Raw genomic sequence first — 19667 nt, 5'->3', positions numbered from 1 at the left:
ATGAGCAAAAAATCAAGAGATAATCAAGGAAGAGGACAAGGTACAATTGAATAATCATCTTTAGAGGTCCACTTAGCTTATATTTGGGGATTTCGAGCAGACTTTCACGATGGAATTTCGTGCCCGAAGGACAAGTGCGGTCCCTGAGGTTGCTGCCGCAGCAAATGCGGTACATCATCACCATCACCATCATTATGTGCTGTGCGAGGGCAACAATGCTCCCAGTCAACGACGATCGTTAACTTCAAGTAATAGTTCCAATGCCATCAATACAACTAATGGGATTCATCAGCCTAAACGACTACCGACTCCACCTTCATCGCAAGGGTATGCATCAATTAAGACTTTATCATTGAGTAACCTAACAGCTAAACAGCATTTGTTACTGGCGATTTGCAGAGACGTTTCATTACTTCCTCCTCTTATTTATATTTTCACATCGTTGCAACAGGCATGGAGGATATCATTTCGGACCAAATTAAAACTCTACGAGTTACAATCCTTGAAGGACACTATGAAGATATTTGTGCAAAGCTGTATTGCAAACAATTCCATTTCACACGCTGAGGAAATGAGTACAAACGGCAATGGTTTGTTGTTATCGACTTTAACCACAGCAAGAGCATCTGAGTATTTACTATGTGCTCTTTGGTGCGTTGTATCATTATACCTGACTTACTCTATACTCGATTCTCTTATGGTGCGATGGATCGTCAAATATTCCACACTGGCAGCAATCCTACGGATGTTTGCCATGTCATTACTCATCATCACCACAGAGCTGCTCCTGCTGGCGTCTTTATCACCAAATGGCGACTACTATTTGCATACGTGGATTCTCGTAAGTTGTATTATGACAGCTGCTTACATATGGCAGAGTTACCTGACATCTAATTTAAATTATGTGAGTCAGGACGACTACGACGCTTCTGAAGAAGAAGCAGATTGTAACACAAGAAAAGAACTAAACTCCACTGATATCGAAGAATTAACATCTTCCAATGTCTCACTTAATTCATTACCTTCGTCATGTTCATTACAAAAACGCAAAAATAAAAGAAGACCACAAAAGAGATTCAAATTTACTAAGAAAAGGACAATTGATCTCTACAACATTATTGTATTCTGCGTTGTACCCGTTGGGCTCGCTAGTTTCATCACAATGGTCGGTCTGCTTCGTAACCTCGTCATCCAACGATTAGACGTGGAACAGCTCGGCCGCATGCTACAATCAACGCCTTACGTCCTTGATTAAAAGGGACTAGGCATGGCTATCGATACCACTTGCATTAATCCATCGTACTATTGCTATCTAATTAATATAAATCGCGACTATTACATTTTTCATCATTAAAAAACCACTACTAAGCATATCATTCATCTATAGTTTTATTGGTATGATGCTTAGATTTACATTATGTCACCATTCACGAATGTCAAAGTTATTCACTATGAGAAGAGCTCTTAATGAACTAGCAGGTATCAGACCTCGAGTAATTGTCATCTGATATCTGGAGGAAGTGGTCAATAATGGTTGTACATATTCTAGGTAAGGGTTTCAAGGGAAAGGAAGTGATAAAAATTGCTTTGGCATCCAAGTTTTATGGTATTGGTGAAAAGACTGCCGAAAGAGTTTGTTCCAAATTGGGATTTTATCCATGGATGAGAATGCATCAGCTCACTGAACCTCAAGTGATGAGTATTACTAGTGAATTATCAAATATGACTATAGAAGGTGATGCTCGAGCCATCGTTAAGGAAAGTATTGCTCTCAAGAGACGTATCGGTTCTTATGAAGGTATGAGACACGCAATGAACCTCCCAGTCAGAGGTCAACGTACTAGGAATAACGCCAAGACTGCAAGGAAAATGAACCGCGTGGATAGAAAGGGTTTCCATACATTCGCTTGCTCTCCACTAAATGCACTATTGAATACCATCAATCCAAGCCTACGAAAGTAACTTGTACTTTATCAATCATTCCCTGTCTATATGTATACATTTCATTACAATTTATAATCTTCCAAGAGAGAATCCCATTCCTTAAGTTCCATCAAATGGCGCATAGTGGGCCTGCCGTGCGGGCAGTTCCATGGTTTTTCCAGCTCGCTCAGATGTCTGACAACTTTGACCATAGTTTTCATCGCCAAAGGTTTGCCAATCATAATACTACTTCGGCAGGCCCTCATCGCAAACATGGAGCGAACCTTGGAGCATCGTATGTTGTCCGTGTGAAGACCACCATTTTCTTTTATTAGATACACCAGCTCATAAAAATCATCGACGGTGAAAAGAGTCTTCTTAGACACTGGCAAACTGATGAGCTTGATTTTTGATCCTTGTTCTTCATCTTCTTCGATCTTGAGCTTGAACCCGTTTTTCTCGAAGACTTCCAGATGATCCATCACCAGTAGCTCATCAATAATACTGAGTTCCACGGGAAGTGGTGCAATCAGGCTTTGAGATTTAAAAACCGTTGATCTCTGCAAGGTCTCAAAATTATACTTCTCATCACTTGCATGTTGATCTACAATGAACAGGTCATATTTGTCCTGTACTCGCCGCGTCACTATAATGAAACCTAGATTGAATTGACCAACTATTTGCATTTTTCGAAAGTCGTCCTTCTTGACTGTCAAAGTCATATACTTCTCTCCTTCTTCGAGATCTTGCAAATCTTTATTCTTCTCAATAGAATTTTCAAGGTTAGCATTTTGTCTCTTGGATGCAAGATTTGTTAATCGGCTGGTGAACTCTTTTGAAAGTTCAACCTTTAGTCGCAGTACAAATTTGTCGCTTTCGAGCTTTTGACTGAGGTTGGGGTCTGTGATGGAACGATGAGTATTCTGATATAACTCTTGACTAACCGATGGAGGCCTCTGCAAGCGAACATTCACTTCTTGCGGGGGATCCATACGAGCGTAATACGCGTCATCTTCATCTTCATTCTCTTCAGCTGTCTTATACATGATACGAGGTTTTAATGGGGAAGACATTCCATCGCTGAGGAAAGCGAGCTGTTCATCTTTAGTTATGACCGCCTGGTAGTCGAGCTTATCGCCGTCAATTTCTACTACTACCGATTGACTTTCATTCAGAGGATACTTTTTGGGCTGATCTTCTAAGGTGTCCTCTCGAGATGAATTCTTGAAGCATTCTAAAGTTGCTTTAAAAGTCCTTGATTCGGATTCTCCCAGTAATTCTTCAGACGAGGAACGAAGAGCTCCGTCATTTCGTTCTTGATTTAAGCATGCCTCTTTAATCATTTCTGAGCCTTTGGGGCTCTTTTCATTCATAAAGGGATTAAAATTGGTATCATCCTTTGGGTGATCAATAGTTGCGATACTACTACTCCGCTGGGCATTCTCCTGTATGTCGGTGAAGAGGCTTGGGCTCTTCTCAGGCTCAGTTTCTGTTATTTCCATATTAGACCCTTCTTGTTTCTCTAAGTTACTCTCATCATTAATGTCGCGGTCACTCTCGTCATCTTCACAAAAGCCCCCCTCGAGTATTTGAGATGCTAGCCTTCTTCTCTTTTGTTCCGGCTCTAAGGATTGGGATAGAGTTGATTTTGGAAGAACCTGTTCTTGCCTGTCGTAGTAATTAATTAGATTCTCCCTGAAGACTTCTATGATGTACCGTTCATTATGAAGCATGACCGTTCGCTTATCAGGAGTGACGTTCACGTCAATGAGAGCTGGAGATAGCATGAAGTTGAGAAAAACAGTCGGATACTGAACATTGTTAAAGGTTCTGTAAACTTCATTACAACATCGCAGTAGTGCTGGATATTCGATCGGGCGCTTATTGATGAAAACTGATTGTCGATCCTTGGCACTTCGGCCACAACCAAACGAACTCTTTGAAATGTACCCTTGAACAGTTATTTTGTAATCCAATGCCTGGTAATCTGGTATATCCGCATGTCTTTTATTGATTAGCGCCTTGTAGGGATTAAGATCCAGTTCCACGTCAATCGGTGCTAAGCCTCTCATGCTTGAGGAACCAAATATGCTTAAAATTTTCTTGGACATTTCTAGGCACCTACTAGTGCCCAGAATTAACCGCTTTCTCTTATTCGATGTGATATTCCAAACAGACATTTTGATATCCTCTTGAATCAAAGCATAGTTCTGCAGTAATGCTATGCATTGTGAGAATTGCCTTTTGCAGTTTTTGTCAAACTCTTTCCTCCTTACAGGTAAGTTATAAAACAGGTCAGATACGAGAACCGTTGTGCCCTTATTCCGAGAAGTCGTCGACTTAGAGCTCAGGGCACCAGTAGTATCATATTCAAGTCTATCAGCCCGTGGGGGCTTTGCCGTTGTAGTGACAGATACATGAGCTACAGCACATAGCGATGCCAATGCTTCACCTCGAAATCCTAAAGTTTCCACAGAGGATATATCCGTAAAAGAACTGATCTTTGAAGTGAAGTGTTTCAATGCCAGGCACTCGAAATTCTCACTGCTTATACCGTCTCCATCATCAGAGCACTCAATGGATTCCATTCCGTAGTCCTTGAATGTGACCTCAATGTGATGAGCGTGTGCGTCAATGCTGTTATCAATGAGCTCTTTCACACAAGTGACCAAATCAATTATCACTTGACTCGACGTGATCTTATGAATATCATGACCAGTAATAGCGGCAATCTTGGCCATGATTTGATCTTGTTCCTTTCCGAAGCGAGCTACGTTAATATAACCATTTCGTGTATTATCAAGGTAACGCGATGAGCGAGGTACTTCTTGATATATCAGCCAAGCAACGGAGATTCAACATTTTGAGGCCAGTTCATGAACTATTGGATTGAAAAGTGGCTCAAGGTGTATTTGAAATGCTTCATTAATTCAATCCTGTTTCATCGTAACGTGTATCCTGCTGAATCATTTGACATCACAACTTACCAAGCGTTCGACCTACCGCAGTTCACACCAGTGAACAGACATCCTGGGTTACAAGAATACATTGAAGAACTCATTCTAGATCTATTGAGCAAGTTGATTCATATCTACGGGTTGTGCCTCTGTGTTGTGACAAAAGAGGATAATGTGTGTGTTGAACGGTATGTGTTGAGCTTTGACGAGTTCAGGCATGTTGACGAAGTGGGAACACTTTCAGAGTCAGAAGTTTTCGAAGAGTTTCGATCAAGTCTCAATAGCCTCACTGCACATTTGGAAAAGCTTGATCCCATAAAAGACGATACTGTTGCTTTCGAAATCATTATCAATACGATGGAGATGCAATTAGGTCACAGGCCTCAAGGAAATGAGAGGCTGAAGAACCAAGAAGCGAAAAAAGCTTTTGAGAGGGAGACAAATTGGACTAAATGTGAGGAAGATGAGGGTCTACCAGAAAACCTCGGAGTCTATAAACCCAAAATTAAAATGACTTCCCTCGCAGGATGCGACGTAGGCCCACTAATAATTCATAATCATTGCGAGAAGCTGCTGGTTTCAGATGGTAGCCTCAATGGCGTTTATGTCACAAGTCAAGATAGCAGTATCCTGGGATCATTGTGAATGGCTGATGAAGAGATTCATGAGCGAAAAATGTATGACTATTGAATTATAAGAATAAATAATATACGCTATTGATGCAAATCTCTGATAATTTTCACAGACTATGCGCGATTTCGCTGAATGGTAATGCTGTCATGCAATGCTGGCATGCCTTATTCAAGCTTCATCAGACTCTTCAAATTCTCATAACATAGATAACTTATGGACACCGCGGGACAAACCTTAGCCAGGTTCGGTACCAGCCCTTTAAAAAGTCCTGGGTAACCTTCCTGTTGAATCGTCTTCACCAGCACATCTCGAAAGCCTGTGTAGGTTGCTGGATGTGCAAAAGTACCCTGGGCTTGTAATCTGGTCCTCAAAAGATTGATCGGATACACAACAGTGGCCCCAACGGTACCGCTAAATGCACCCATCGGCAAAACGATCAAATTACTTAAAGATACCTCAGACTCTGGAATTGCCAATTTTTTCGCCTTATTAGAAATGTACCATTTCTTCAATGCAGAAAATGTTCCCAAATCTAATGCAGCGTAGGGGAATATACCCATAACTCCCACAGTGATACCTCTATAAAATAGCTTGATACCTCCCGTACGATACATGTCTTTAGCTGTTTTGAATAGTAACTTGTTGCCTCTTATCTCGTTATCAAGAGGGGCACACTGTACTCTGAACTTTAACGTGTCAATAGGGTAGACAGAGAACTGGGCTACTACACCAGCCAAGCCACCAGAAATGTAAGTAGAAAACTTAGATAACTCACTAGTGTCCCTACAACCTTCCAGCTTGGTCATCATCTTCTTCGCCAGTTCGAACGAACCAAATTTCATGGAACTCTCAGGAAAAACTTTGACAGCATTAAGTCCATTGCCAACATAGAATGCTCTCAGGCCGCCTTGCCTATACAACGTAGTGATAGCCTTAACGATAGGTGACCGTATCTTTGCTAGGTCGGCATGTGGATTTTTCGCCAAAAGAGCCTTTCTGGAGTTTAGAAGTGTTGAAGAAAGATCAGTTCTCGCAATTAGGAAGACCTTAAGTCTGTCCAATGGTGCAGTACAAGTACGGGAAATGACGCCTGAAATCCCTCCTGCTATGAAAAAACCAAACCCGTTGATAAAGTCATTGATTAGTGTCATATCACCTTCAGACGATAGATCGACATCGGCATTAAAATAACAAAAATATGAATAAGCGGTATGCAATCTGGAACCTTCTTTCCTTGGCATGAATAAAAGGAAATCTCTCCACTGATCGTAAGTAATATAAGGTGTCAAATCCTTCTCCTTAGGCTTTGTGAGAAAAGCCCAGTTTAGGAAAATGTTGAATCTCGACTCATTCTTTCTGTTTTCCATATTTCTCTCAAGCTGAGCGATCTGTTCACTTTTCTTGCAATTATTATCGAGTCTTGACAGATACTGTGAAACTTCCGAGAGTTTAACTTTGCCGTCGTGATCAGAGTCAAGTTTTTCGAACCCTTTCTCTATCTGAGATTCTGCCATAGAGGCATACTTGCTGAAATCTTGCAAATCCACTATTGAATCCTTGTCACAGTCCATCGCGTTGAAAAGAACAATAATAGCCTCATCGCTATCTCTCAGAGGGTGACCAGATTTATCAAACGCTCTCCTCAAGCCCTGAAGATCAACCTGACCTGTTCCATCGACATCCAGTGTTCTAAACAGCTTTTCATACCGTCTACATCGTACCTCATCGGTTTCTGGTTCAGTTCTTCGGGGCGCATCCATTGGAATTGTGCTTAAAATATATCTTTTTATAGCTTAGATCAACCGCTACTGCACCAGCAACTAATCTAAAGCTTAATGTTAATTAACGAGCAGCGCTGTCACGGTTAATTTTGTTTTAATGGTGGGCCTTCGAGTAGCTTATTTTTGAGAATTCACCTTGATCGCCTAACGTAAATAATTACCTATGATTCGATGGGATCTTCAAGACCTATTTACTGCTAGTTTAAAGCTGTGGGACCCTGATTCATATTTATTCAATTTGAAGTTAGTCTCTCCACACTTTCAATTTTACCGAGAGCGCTGCGACTTAGTATATATGAGATCTCCATTCTACCAAACATACTTCCTACGACGGCTTAAGCACTATCGACATTATGCATAACACAATGCTATTCCCACTTCACTTGAAATTTTGACTACGGAAATTCAGAACAAATACAACAATGGAGAATTTTGAATGGTTTTTTCACAATCCGACTGCCTCCTTCTCGATCTAATCGATGCCCCACTAGAAAAAATTGCCTCATTAGATACTGCTCCAAAGATAGAGCCTTACGGTGCTACGTTCTATTGTAAAAACTTCAGTCTTAGCAAGTTGCCCTTCCAGGGCTAGACGTAATTAAACACTTTTTTTGCATTCCTCCAGTTCTGCAAATTCTGTCACCCCTGCGCCAACAATTGAAACTGTGTCATTATAATTTTGGCAAAGTTGTCACTCATATACACGGGCCATAGTCCAACTGCATTATCGCAGAATAAGTACCCAACATTACTCCTAGTCTTGAGAGGGGAAATTGGCTTGGAAACTCTAACTTTCTCCACTAAATTCTATCAATTTCTTATCTTGACTACTTTAGTTGATCTTTTTCAACTATCAAAGCGAAAAAATGGCCGAAAATTAATATCGGGATAGCGATCCCATATTAGGCACTCTATCAACAGCTTCTGCCTGGCAAGGTTGTTCGACGTCAATTGACCTTCTATATCAATAGCCGGTACATTGACTTGTCGTGGTTTTCAGCATTTGAGAGAAGGATAAGAAATGTACAGAGTGAAGGCAGAGTTTACTGGTAAGTCCATTGGACTACCGATTTCGAAATTCATCCTCTCGAAAGGAAAAAGAGGCCTAAATATTGCGTCTGTGCTCCTGAAGGACGTCAAAGGTTCAAACAATCCAACATCCGCCGAAGATTTGGCTAGCAGACCGGATGCCAATGCCACCACAAGAGCGGACTACTACGAATATGAGCGTCTTTTAAAGGATTCGGTCAAGGATTTCAAAGCTACATGGTTAAATGCCCTAGCTGAGCGTAAGACGCAATTGGCACAAGGTAAAGTCATTGATTCCTATGTGTATAGTCACATCAAATCCACTGATGTCATCGATAAGACAAGGAAAGACTCGTTCGCTTACGTTGTTCTGCCTTTCAGGGAAGATCCATTGATCTCTGACTTCTATGTTAATGCAGCTGGGCGATTAAGAATGGGTCAGCTTTTTCAAGATCTCGATTCACTGGCTGGTAAGATTGCATACAAACACACCGCCCCGGTTGAGCCTATGATCGTCACAGCATCCGTTGACCGAATCTACCTGTTGAAGGCTTTAGACACTATCGCTGACTATAACATCATTATTTCTGGTGCTGTGACTTATACGGGTAGATCCTCAATGGAGATTTCCATCTCTGCAAGAGCTATGCAACGTGATATTCCTAAGGAAATTACCGAAGAGTCGCTCTCCGAGGAGGATACTTTCATGACAGCTTCATTCACATTTGTTGCCAGAAACCCTGAGACTCATAAATCATTAGCTATCAACAGACTTTTGCCATTGAACGAGAAGGAATGGATGGACTTTAAACGTGCCGAATCTCGTATGTCCGCCAAAAAGATGAAAGCTGCTAATATGGACCTAGAGAAATATCCGCCAACTAAAGCCGAGTCCTTGCTTCTTCATCAATTATGGGCAGCCTCTAAAGAATTGGCTAGTTTGAAGGAAAAACCATCCAACATTGTGTTTATGAAAGACACAAATGTTAAATCTACTATGTTCATGCAACCTCAATACAGAAACAGACACTCATACATGATTTTTGGTGGTTACTTGATGAGACAGACATTCGAGTTAGCATATTGTTGTGCTGCTTCATTCTCTCATTCTTTGCCCAGATTCGTTTCCTTGGATTCTTTGACGTTCAACACACCCGTTCCCGTTGGTTCAGTGCTGCACATGGACGCCACTGTCGTCTACACAGAACATTTGCATGAATCTACGAGCAAGCCAAAGGTTGCTTCCGTGACGGATCAATCCATCGATGGTAATACTGTCTTCCATTTCCAACCAACCCCAGTCAATGAGCTATCTATGCATGAGAACGATTTCCTGTCCAAACCCGGTACTCTGGTTCAAATTAAAGTGGACACAATGGTCCAACAATTGGCTTCCGACAAATTAAAGAAGTCTGGATCTTTTATATATTCTTTCTTCGCTCCAAGAGATAAGGATGACCAGCATACAGCCGACCCAGGTTATTGTACTGTCGTCCCTGAATCCTACTCTGAGATGATAGAGTACATTGAGGGTAGAAGACGTGCAAACGATACCGCAATGTACGCTAAAACCTTAAAGCAAACCCCCAATTGAGTGAATGAAGGCGAGCCTATACAAAGCGAGCTATCAAAACGCCTGTGTTACTTTCGCGATTTTATAATGGACGATCATTACTTCTCAATGATCTAGTGATTACTTATCTAATCTAATATGAATCCCATAGACATTACATCATTGTAAGTGAATTCTATTGCGAATTGTGTTGTGAGTTTGTATAGTTAAATGCAGTTGTTCATTATTTATTTATTTCAATCTAGTCTTGGTCACTGTCAAGTGATGTATGGTCATATTTTCTCCGGGAAATGACCTTCAACTTCGTGCGCTTGGCCTATATCAACTTTACTTTGATTTTGAGTTTGCACTAGCCTCTTGTTGCTTGGTTGCCTGTCGGGCTTTTGGCGATGTATCCAATCGTAGTTCTCGCCGTTTTTTACTGGCACGAAATCATCTGAGGAAGAGCTTGAAGCGCATGTGTTAGACTTCAATTCTGGAGAGACATTACTATGCTCATCCAAAATGGGTAATTGATCACCTTCTGACGAATCTCTTGTACCTGGCCTGACATTCATTGAAGGTGAAGACTGGGATTTTGAGTTGTTATTGAGAAACACGGAGTCCCTGATTCCAAGCGTTGATTTCCTCGGATCCTTCTTAATATTTTGGCCGTCTTTGATCTCTGTGTTTAAAAGTTCCGCTGTAGAGACAGTATTCGTTGATATGCAACTGTCTCTCATCACGCTTTCTTTTGTTGGTGAGCTCAGCTGATACCTCCATGATTTACGGTTGGCTGGCTCGCTATTAATGTAAACCGAAGAAGATCTATTCTGGGGGTCAAAGAACTCGGTGTCCGGCTTCTTTAGAAGATTTTCCGTGCTCCGAGCGTCTTGGTAAAGCTCATCAGTAGCGACAGAAGATCTTTTTTCGTTGATCGTTGATGCTTCAGAATCAGAAGCCTCATCTAGCCTCATTGCGTTCAATGCACCCAGCCTTCTTGCGCTGGAGGTAATCGATGACTGGTCATCATCAAATGGATTCACGGGCGGTACAATTGCTTGATTTGGCTTATTAGCTGGATTATTAACATCAGGGCCACTGATGCTAGGAGATTTCTCGTTATCATGATTAGCATTTCTATTCTTTCTGCGGCGCAAGAAGAGCAATAGTAGAAGGCCTAGTAGTGCTATAAGACCCAGAGGAATTGCCACCCCACAGGCAATGGCGGTTGTTTTATTTGATTTCTTCTTTATTGGCGAGATGCCAGCCGCTGTAGCTGAAGGAGATTCAGTAATTTTTGTTGCGGATGAGCTAGTGGATGAAGTGGCAGATGATGTACTCGTCAAAGAGCTAGACGACGTTGTTGTACTATTAGTATGGTTACTGCTGTTCACCTTAGAGTCCATACCAATGATTTGAAAGTCCAAGTCTTGCGATTTCGAATCTCTGCTCGCTACCAGTTGCATGGCCAATGACTGGAAGTCATCGGGGACTAGACCATGTAAAGTCATATTGGAAGACACGAAATGGATCCAGTCGTGAGATTGCGACGCATTGGAGTAATTGACGGAGACATTTGTTTGTGAGTAATCTGTGAATTGGGAGGGTAGGAAACTGTACTGGAACCATTCACCGCGGGTAGCGTTGATGTTGGGAAGTGTAGTAACAGCAAAAAGATCGCTTGTAGCCTCGATCATAAGATTTAAGTAGATAACATCGTCGTAAGTATCATAAACTGCCACCGAGAAGTTGGCTGAGTTTTCCGATGAGCTGTCCATTGGCATTGTGCCTGACAATGTGTCATTATCGAGCTTCACCCAGGATGGCGCATTCACCATTTCGATCGAACCCAGCTTGTCTGATTGAATGGGATCGTTATCAAAGTAGACGTAATTCAAAGGTAATTGATAGGTAAAATCACCGGAACTTGTGACATTGATGAGCAACCTATTCTGAATGGATGTAGTCAACTCATGCGCACCGATCACCAGGTTGAAGGGCACACTGACGCCTGAATATCCCTCGAAATCGGTGGCTGTCAAGACAAATCCATAAGATACTTGCGGAGCAATGTTGGAATTGACCACTGGAGCTGTACCACTGAATTTCAAATTATTTGGGTCAAATGACAACCAGTTTGGTAAAGGAGCATTATATACTTGAGAACGGCCGTAGTATGCAACGACTGAGTGGTCGCTTGTGAACGTCGATCTTTCAAATGTGACATTGAAAATCTCATCAGGAGTCAAGATGAGTCCATCTTTACCATTAGTGGAACCATAGTTTTTCAATAAGGCTAGCAGATTGAAATTGTCAGCAACTTCGATACTCGAACGTTTGGTCAGCACCAACTGATACGTTTTATTGAGACTTTCATTGTCAGAAGCATCAGTACCTTCTAAGATGAAATCAAAGTACAAGTCGTCTTCATCTAACGCACTCGAGTCTGCTTTACCAGAAAATACCCTGCTAGCTGAGTCAAAGGAAAGCCAGCTAGGGAGTTCATACGCGTCATACGCGATTTGAGAGCTATCACCAGCTGACGACCTAAATGTATCATTGGAAATCTGGAATTCGAATTGTTCACCGACTCTCGCCACTGGTGGGTATTGTTTATCTATCGGGTAAGCTTCATACGGTTGACTGTAAACTGTAGTCCAAAGTGCCAGAAGCGACACCAACAGTTGGATCATTGGCATTGAAAGGCGTCGCATATGTGGGAACTCGTTATTTGATTGTCAGCAAAGCTAGTTGAAGGACACTTTTTACCAATAACGAAACTAAAGTGAAGTGAACTTGAGCAAACCTGAACGAAGCTGAGTGAACAAACCATCAGAAACTTCACATCCTGGTAACCACCTTGATAAACCCATTTCAACCATGTAATTGCATTTCTGACAATCGAGAATTGACTGAAACAGGTAAGATATTCTTAGGCTTGATCGCTAAAATTTGGATGTTTCGTGATGCGACAAAGATCTTTTACGCGAAAAAGTTTCAGATTTCGCGTCAATACACGAAACTAAAAGGTCCTCGATGAACCTTTCAAGAGCCTCATCGCCAATCTGAAATTGACGTATTTGCCCATCGCTGGCTGTTCTTCAACTCGTTCGAGTTTTTCTTGTCTTTGCTCGACAACAACTTCCTGTTGTTGAGCTGCAGGGTTCTTTTAGTTTGCGCGTCTGAGGTTAACTTTGAGATGCCCAGGCCCAAAAATATCATCGTAAAAGGTTCCGTTCAACACTGCGAATCTCTTTGCCAATTACCATCGCTTCATGTGCCTGTTTGTCTGAACGTAGACAACTGGCTGCAGAGGGAAACCGGAACTGCTTCACAAAGTGCCAAGACTTGTAATGCCAACGTAGCTTATCATAATGCCATGCAATCTGGTTATAGAGCGGCTTGACATGTTGATTAGCCTTGTTTCTATCTTGTAATGCTGTTATACGGGGCTTTGTTCACTGTAAATTGTACCTTTCGAATGCCCCTATCACTTGAAAAAATACGTCAAGAAACACTGATATTTCAACTAAGTGATCAACTTGAAGAAACGCCATTAATAATCTATCGAGAAGTGGTTCAACATGCCAAAACTGGAACAATTTGAGATCAAAAAGTACTGGCAGATCTTTTCCGGGCTAAAACCCGTGGATAACAAGGTGAATCACGACCAAGTTCTTCCGATCCTTTACAATTCAAAATTGGATTCATCAGTATTGAATAAGATATGGTTTTTAGCTGATATAGATGATGACGATAGTCTGGATTTCGAGGAATTTGTTATTTGCATGAGATTGATCTTTGATATGGTTAATAAGAATATTGATAAAGTTCCAGATGAACTACCGGATTGGCTGATACCAGGTAGCAAAACCAATCTGATTAAGGAGAGAAAACAGAGGAAACAACAGGAAAATGCGGATATCCCCAAGACAGAGGCACCTGAAGTTGACTGGTACATGTCACCAGAAGATGTAACACAGTACCAAAAGATCCTCGACACTTGTGAACGTTCCAGAGACGGAACAGTGACATTCCCTTCTCTGTCATACGCTATTAAATCCAAATTTTTCAATGTGGGGCCCAGTGACCTCGACAAGGTGTGGAATTTGGTCAACCCCAAGAGTCTAAGTTCCATCGATAAGGATCCCGCATTTTATTTCATCCATTGTTTGAGACAATTCAATGACGTTGGAGCAAGGATACCTTCAGAGCTCCCAAAAGCCATGGCCGATATCTGCAATAAAGAGAGGGTGTCCTACGATTTGAACTCCCCGCAGGCGGATGTCAAGAAAGTAATCTCTGAGCCATCTCAAACTAGTAAATCCAACACTCAGGAAACTGGCAAAAGCGGAGGCCACAGACAAGCCGCATCATATTCCTCGGTTGATTCGGTGACAGATATTGAAACTTTAGAACGAGATTTGGCACAGTTGGATACTGAACTGTCTCAAGTGGAAGCCAAAAACGCATCTGCGTCATCCCAAAACTCGGTAAGAACCCTCAGGGAGCAATTTGAAGGTCTGCTGAGATATAAGCAACAACAAACCCTCGAACATACCGAGAATTCACGAATCTCTGTGCCAATAAATAGCAGGGCGGTAAAGGAAGACTTAGACAACATCGAAGAGCAAATTACTATTTTGGAGTCCTATTTGAGCAATAGGCAATCCGAGTTACAATCATTGAGAAATGAAATCAAATCGATCCACTAATTCATATTGTGTACTTTAATGGTCGTTCTTAATTAATTACAAAGTTTGAAAGCTTGAATACAGTCTACATGTGTTGTCTGTTTGCCGTTCTTGGTCTTGCACGAATAATGTTATCCACCCTCAGCAAAACTTCAGCAGCTTCTGATGCAGAGCTAACAACGGCCTTCTTTAATTTATAACTCTCCACAACACCCAAATCCCTCATGTCAGCAATAACTCCTGCATTTAAGTCGAGTCCTGACGTAGACATACCATTGTAAATTGAAGACCGCAGCTTTGCCACAAGTTCGCTGCTGTCAAACCCTGCATTGTCGGCCAATATAGTAGGTAATTGTCTCAATGCTCGAGCAAATGCTTCTACTGCTAAAGATTTTTTACCATCGACATTTTGTGCAATGGTATCGACTGATTTGGACATGATCATTTCGGCGCAACCACCACCCAAGACAGTTCTCGTTTCCTTAGTAGTTTGAGAAAGCACCGAAAGTGCGTCGTGTAATGACCTTTCTGCCTCATCCAATACCTGGTCAGTTGCACCTCTTAAAACGATAGTACAAGCTTCACCAGCCTTACAACCACTGAATTTTAGGAATGAATCCTCACCAATCATGATCTCTTCGATCAGATCACATTCACCTAGTTTACATTTTTCTGGTTGGTCAAACGTTGATACTACTTCACCACCAGTGACTAAAGCCAGTCTTTCTACACCTTCGAAATCTGCGTGCTCAATAGAGTTGATTCCCAGGTCAGTGAAAAGTTGCTCTGGGTAGTCATAAATCAGCTGTCTGTTAATAAATGTGTTGATGCCAAATTTCGAGATCTTCGCTATCTTGTTCTTCATTTTCTCGCGCTCAGCCTTCTCTAGTTGAGCTAGTTTGGAGGTGGAGTCGACCTTGAACTTCGTGCCAAACACCTTGACTTTGTCAGTATCCAAAGATGTGTTTGCAATCAATATCTTGGCGTTTTCGACTCTTCTTGGTTGACTGTTACCAAATTTCTTCGCAAGAATAAAGCCTTCATCTAGGAAAGAGTCTGATAACTTACCACCGATGATCTTAATGATTTGAATGTGTTCAAGATCCGTGGAGCCCTTCAATCTTAGAATAGCATCTGTAGCCAACTTGGCGAAATAGTCCTTGTCCTGAGACAAGATTTTGGATGATAACGTTGTCTTAGCAATGTGAACAAGGTCATCGTGGAACTTAGCAACATCCTCTGAGTTATCAATGGCAGCTTTCTCAAGTCCTGCCAAGGCCGCCTGGGAAGCAATTCGATAACCCTCTATAATTGTCTGTGGGTGAATTTTGGATTGATCGATTAATTTCTCTGCTTCTCTGAGTAATTCGGCGCTCAATACGGTAACACTTGTGGTACCATCACCAACCTCATCGTCTTGGACTTTACTTATATTCACTAGAACTTTTGCCGCAGGATTGTCTAATGGAATAGATTTCAAAATTGTAGCACCATCATTGGTTACTAACGACGAATCGCTAGAAGCACTTTGTAATAGCTTATCCATACCTTTTGGACCCAGGGTGCTTTTCACAAGATCACCCACGGCGATGGCACCTACAAAGGCGGCCATACGAGCGTTTTCTGCCCTCTCTTCTGTCACCTGGTCTCCAAAAATATTAACACTCATTATCAGGCCTCAATTGTTATCTATCAGCTGTATTAGAGTCGCAATCAATATTCAAAGATGAAGCTCTCTCTTATACTGATAACTACTTTTAACTATTATCGAAAATTTTGCCACACTGTGCGGAAAGTCACTTAACACGTAGGCATATTTATTAAAGAATAAGCATGTCGAAGAACTTCAAAATGCAACGATTCTAATCTGCATAATCTACCGCTATCTTCTATTACTCAATAACTACTAAGATTAGCGTGATTAGCCAACAATTTTTGGTAATTTTCTCAGATTCCTTACGCCTCTTAATGCCGAAAAACCGGTAACATCTTTTTTGGTAGCTGTTGCGTAGTGTTTAAATGATTGCATCAAAACTCAAGGCTCACCCACTTGAAGTGTACGAAATTTGAATACACAGTTTTTAGCTTGAAAGATGTAACTTCCCCATATTCTTCCCAGCACACTATCGTTATTATGTTAAGATCATTTTTCGCCCTTGCTCACCTACTAAACATAAATTCAAAGGTCTAACCTCTTAAGATGACTATATTGTAATAATTAATTCTTTTCGTTACTTACGTAGAAATTCCCAAAGAGAGATTAATCCGCAATTGCTTTGCCACTAAACTCAACAGCTTTCTCAAATAATGAGGCATCGTCGCTCTTTATCAAGTTTACTGACCCCAATGCATTCAGAACTCGAGAACATTGCTGTAAAAATTCCTGTGATTTGGACATTTGCTCTTCCAAATTTGGAGTAGATTTATAACTGCTAAACTCAGTGGAAATTAGAGTAAGTGCATCGGCCTTAGCATTACCATTATGCAGGTATTTTTGTAAGAAAAATTCCCACATCATTGCCATGATAGTATTGGGGGTAGTCAACTTGAAAGGCATATTTCTCACTATGGTGGTTTGCCATTCTCTCCCCTCTAGCAAAGTCCGGTCGAACTCTCCAGATGTTAAGGACGAAACAGTAACGGCTTCATACATCTCATTAAGGTTTGCCTTAACGAAATCCAAATGATCTCTGAAAATCAAGGTCTTTTTGTCTACTGGGCCGTGGTAATTGGATGGCTTTTGATCGACTTGATACAAAGTTAAAACTCGGGTCAAAAGTAAGATGAACAATGATTCTTGAGGATAGGAGCGAAGCGTTGCTTGAGAAAGGGACGAGAGGGCAGATGGAACGGTGTCCTGGGATAGTGAAAGAACATCCAATTTCAGAAACACCAACAAGACGAGTATTGGTTCATAGTATTTTGCATCGACTTGCAAGTCATCCAAATTCAAGAGCACAGAACCCCATTTCGTTGGCTGTAATATTCCCTTATCAAGATCAAACTCAAAAAACTCCAACTGGTAAAGAGTCCTTAAGAAACTAGTTGATAGCAAATCGAAACTTCCAGATAGCTTTTGTTTTGGAGATACGGAGTTTGGGAAGATCACCTTATCGCTGATAAAATCCTTCGCCAGGTTCTTGGAATTGTTAATCAGGGTGATGAATTCCGCAATACTGAAGGTTCTGTCTCCGTCATCAGTCTTGACCACAAGTCTGTTCAACTTGTCGAAAATTGAAGGAGTAGTTCTATTTGTCAACAATATTGCGTCTTCCGGAGCATACCATTTAATTTGCTTTATTGGTTTAATTTGATAGTACCTATTGATAGGCTGCGTCAAAAGATTAATCTCTTTGTTTTTGAAAAAATCAACGGACTTTTTAATCAGGTTTCTATAAGAGTTTGTTGATCCACCATCTAGCGGTGGTTCCTCAGGATAAACACCAGTCGTGATAGCATCGAACAACTTTCCACTGACAAGTCCCAGGGACTTGTAAAAATAATACTCAGAAGGGAGCTGCTGAGCGATGAAGTCATGCACATCGGAAGGGATTGGCCGTGGAGATGGCGACGCAGCTTGTGAAGTTTCAGTAGGAATTACGTTATCGCCAAAAGCTCCTTGCTTTCCTCCGTAAGTATCTTCAATCCCACCCATGAATTCAGAAGCGGATTCTGGTTCAACCCGAAGTTCAACTTTGCCGCTGTCCTTTAATACAGGCATGTATCTCAACGCTGACATGCCTTTTTGATATCTTTCCACACAGTCTGCACTCTCATTCTTGATTGGGTTGGAAAACTGGTAAGCATAAAAGTTTGTACCAGTTGTAATAACCATTTCCAGTGCGATCTCAAACAATTGTGAACCGGGATAGATCTGTAAGGGAGGTAAAGCAGTTGGCTGTAAATCGTTACCAACTGCCATGGCAATATCGACGAACTCATCATGTGAACAATCGAGCTCTTTTAGAACTCGCGCCTTATCAATGAACCTAAACTCTTTATTGGGGAATTCCATACCTAGAATAAATTTACTCACATCTGAAAGCATTAGACAGTCGGTAGGACCATAGATAGCATCGATATAGCCGCTGTTTAACAGATATGATAGTTGAGACCATGAGGTATATGGAGCAACCTGATAAATGATATCGTTATCGATGAAATAAGCAATCAGATCTGCTTGAAACCTCTTAGATTCAATGGTCGCGTTGTATCTGAATGGCTCCTGTGGTTGAACTGGTTGATCAATGTACGATGATTGGTTGCTGTTCATCAAATTGTTCTNNNATTGAGTCCAGCCTCTATGCCTTTGAACAAAAATGGCCTCCTTGTTAGCACTCACGGATGAGTTTGCCGAGTACATTGGTGCGTTACTTCCTGAAGAAGAGTTAGAACCAGGGGAACTTAACGCAACTGCCGAGGCCTCCGTAGCAAAACCATTGAGATAACCCGAGTCTTCCAGTTGGTTGCTAATCAAAGTTCCGTTAAAGACAAACACAGGTGTTATCTTGTATTCCCTAAAAATTTTCAAATCACTCTCCAAGTACATCTTCAAACTGGTAGGAAACCCACCAATGGCATCCAAATACTGTTCTCTTTTACTCGTCAGAAGTCTGGAAATGTAATGGTTCACATCAATACCTAACATAGCATTTTTCAATGCTTCAATAGGGTACGATCCAACCAGTCCTCTTTCGAACAAATAGGACTCCAAAGATTTGATGGCCATTGCGAAGACAGAAAATTCGAGCGGAAAACAGCTAAAAGGATAAAAAACAGAGTGATTGGACTTTCAATTGACCTATTTTCACCAACGGTGTTTTTTCTTCAATGAAACTCTCAATTGACCAAATAAAAACCTGTCGTCAAAGCCAGCTAAAACACAGATATTGTGGATCCTGCCAAATAGCTCAATGATCCACCTAGAAGATGAATGAACCACTCGATCAACCTGAATTTTCAAAGGTATTGATTCAGAGTTCGATACTATATGTTCAAAGTTCGACAACCCGCCACTTTATGACGCTTTACGTGCAGTGTGATTTTTCAAGGAACTTCAATGACATATACCGAAATATGATGTACCATAATGAAA

General features: G+C 41.3%; 10 protein-coding genes across 10 annotated transcripts; 5 read left to right on the top strand and 5 right to left on the bottom strand.

Moving 5' to 3' along the window:
- Positions 1-109: 109 nt before the first annotated feature.
- Positions 110-1255, top strand: EOS1 (Eos1p; the record flags this gene model as incomplete). Its single annotated transcript, XM_003680482.1, has 1 exon — positions 110-1255. One exon carries the CDS (start codon positions 110-112, stop codon positions 1253-1255), a length of 1146 nt encoding a protein of 381 aa, XP_003680530.1.
- Positions 1256-1530: 275 nt separating this feature from the next.
- On the top strand, positions 1531-1962 carry SWS2 (mitochondrial 37S ribosomal protein uS13m; the record flags this gene model as incomplete). The annotated part of the gene is made up of 1 exon (XM_003680481.1): positions 1531-1962. The coding sequence occupies one exon, from the start codon at positions 1531-1533 to the stop codon at positions 1960-1962; it is 432 nt and encodes a 143-aa protein (XP_003680529.1).
- A 44-nt stretch (positions 1963-2006) lies between these two features.
- PMS1 (ATP-binding mismatch repair protein) lies at positions 2007-4664 on the bottom strand (the record flags this gene model as incomplete). The annotated part of the gene is made up of 1 exon (XM_003680480.1): positions 2007-4664. The coding sequence occupies one exon, from the start codon at positions 4662-4664 to the stop codon at positions 2007-2009; it is 2658 nt and encodes an 885-aa protein (XP_003680528.1).
- A 135-nt stretch (positions 4665-4799) lies between these two features.
- On the top strand, positions 4800-5525 carry REV7 (Rev7p; the record flags this gene model as incomplete). Its single annotated transcript, XM_003680479.1, has 1 exon — positions 4800-5525. One exon carries the CDS (start codon positions 4800-4802, stop codon positions 5523-5525), a length of 726 nt encoding a protein of 241 aa, XP_003680527.1.
- Positions 5526-5677: 152 nt separating this feature from the next.
- Positions 5678-7273, bottom strand: SAL1 (Ca(2+)-binding ATP:ADP antiporter SAL1; the record flags this gene model as incomplete). Its single annotated transcript, XM_003680478.1, has 1 exon — positions 5678-7273. One exon carries the CDS (start codon positions 7271-7273, stop codon positions 5678-5680), a length of 1596 nt encoding a protein of 531 aa, XP_003680526.1.
- Positions 7274-8315: 1042 nt separating this feature from the next.
- Positions 8316-9917, top strand: TDEL0C04250 (uncharacterized protein; the record flags this gene model as incomplete). Its single annotated transcript, XM_003680477.1, has 1 exon — positions 8316-9917. One exon carries the CDS (start codon positions 8316-8318, stop codon positions 9915-9917), a length of 1602 nt encoding a protein of 533 aa, XP_003680525.1.
- A 251-nt stretch (positions 9918-10168) lies between these two features.
- Positions 10169-12592, bottom strand: AXL2 (Axl2p; the record flags this gene model as incomplete). Its single annotated transcript, XM_003680476.1, has 1 exon — positions 10169-12592. The coding sequence occupies one exon, from the start codon at positions 12590-12592 to the stop codon at positions 10169-10171; it is 2424 nt and encodes an 807-aa protein (XP_003680524.1).
- An 870-nt stretch (positions 12593-13462) lies between these two features.
- Positions 13463-14593, top strand: END3 (End3p; the record flags this gene model as incomplete). Its single annotated transcript, XM_003680475.1, has 1 exon — positions 13463-14593. The coding sequence occupies one exon, from the start codon at positions 13463-13465 to the stop codon at positions 14591-14593; it is 1131 nt and encodes a 376-aa protein (XP_003680523.1).
- Positions 14594-14657: 64 nt separating this feature from the next.
- Positions 14658-16241, bottom strand: CCT2 (chaperonin-containing T-complex subunit CCT2; the record flags this gene model as incomplete). The annotated part of the gene is made up of 1 exon (XM_003680474.1): positions 14658-16241. One exon carries the CDS (start codon positions 16239-16241, stop codon positions 14658-14660), a length of 1584 nt encoding a protein of 527 aa, XP_003680522.1.
- Positions 16242-16832: 591 nt separating this feature from the next.
- Positions 16833-19301, bottom strand: MKT1 (Mkt1p; the record flags this gene model as incomplete). Its single annotated transcript, XM_003680473.1, has 1 exon — positions 16833-19301. One exon carries the CDS (start codon positions 19299-19301, stop codon positions 16833-16835), a length of 2469 nt encoding a protein of 822 aa, XP_003680521.1.
- Positions 19302-19667: the final 366 nt, after the last annotated feature.

The sequence above is a fragment of the Torulaspora delbrueckii genome, chromosome 3, assembly GCF_000243375.1.
Source record: "Torulaspora delbrueckii CBS 1146 chromosome 3, complete genome".
Classification (NCBI taxonomy): domain Eukaryota; kingdom Fungi; phylum Ascomycota; class Saccharomycetes; order Saccharomycetales; family Saccharomycetaceae; genus Torulaspora; species Torulaspora delbrueckii.
The sequence above is the reverse complement of the archived record's forward strand: the minus strand, read 5'-3'. Positions and strand labels throughout refer to the sequence as shown.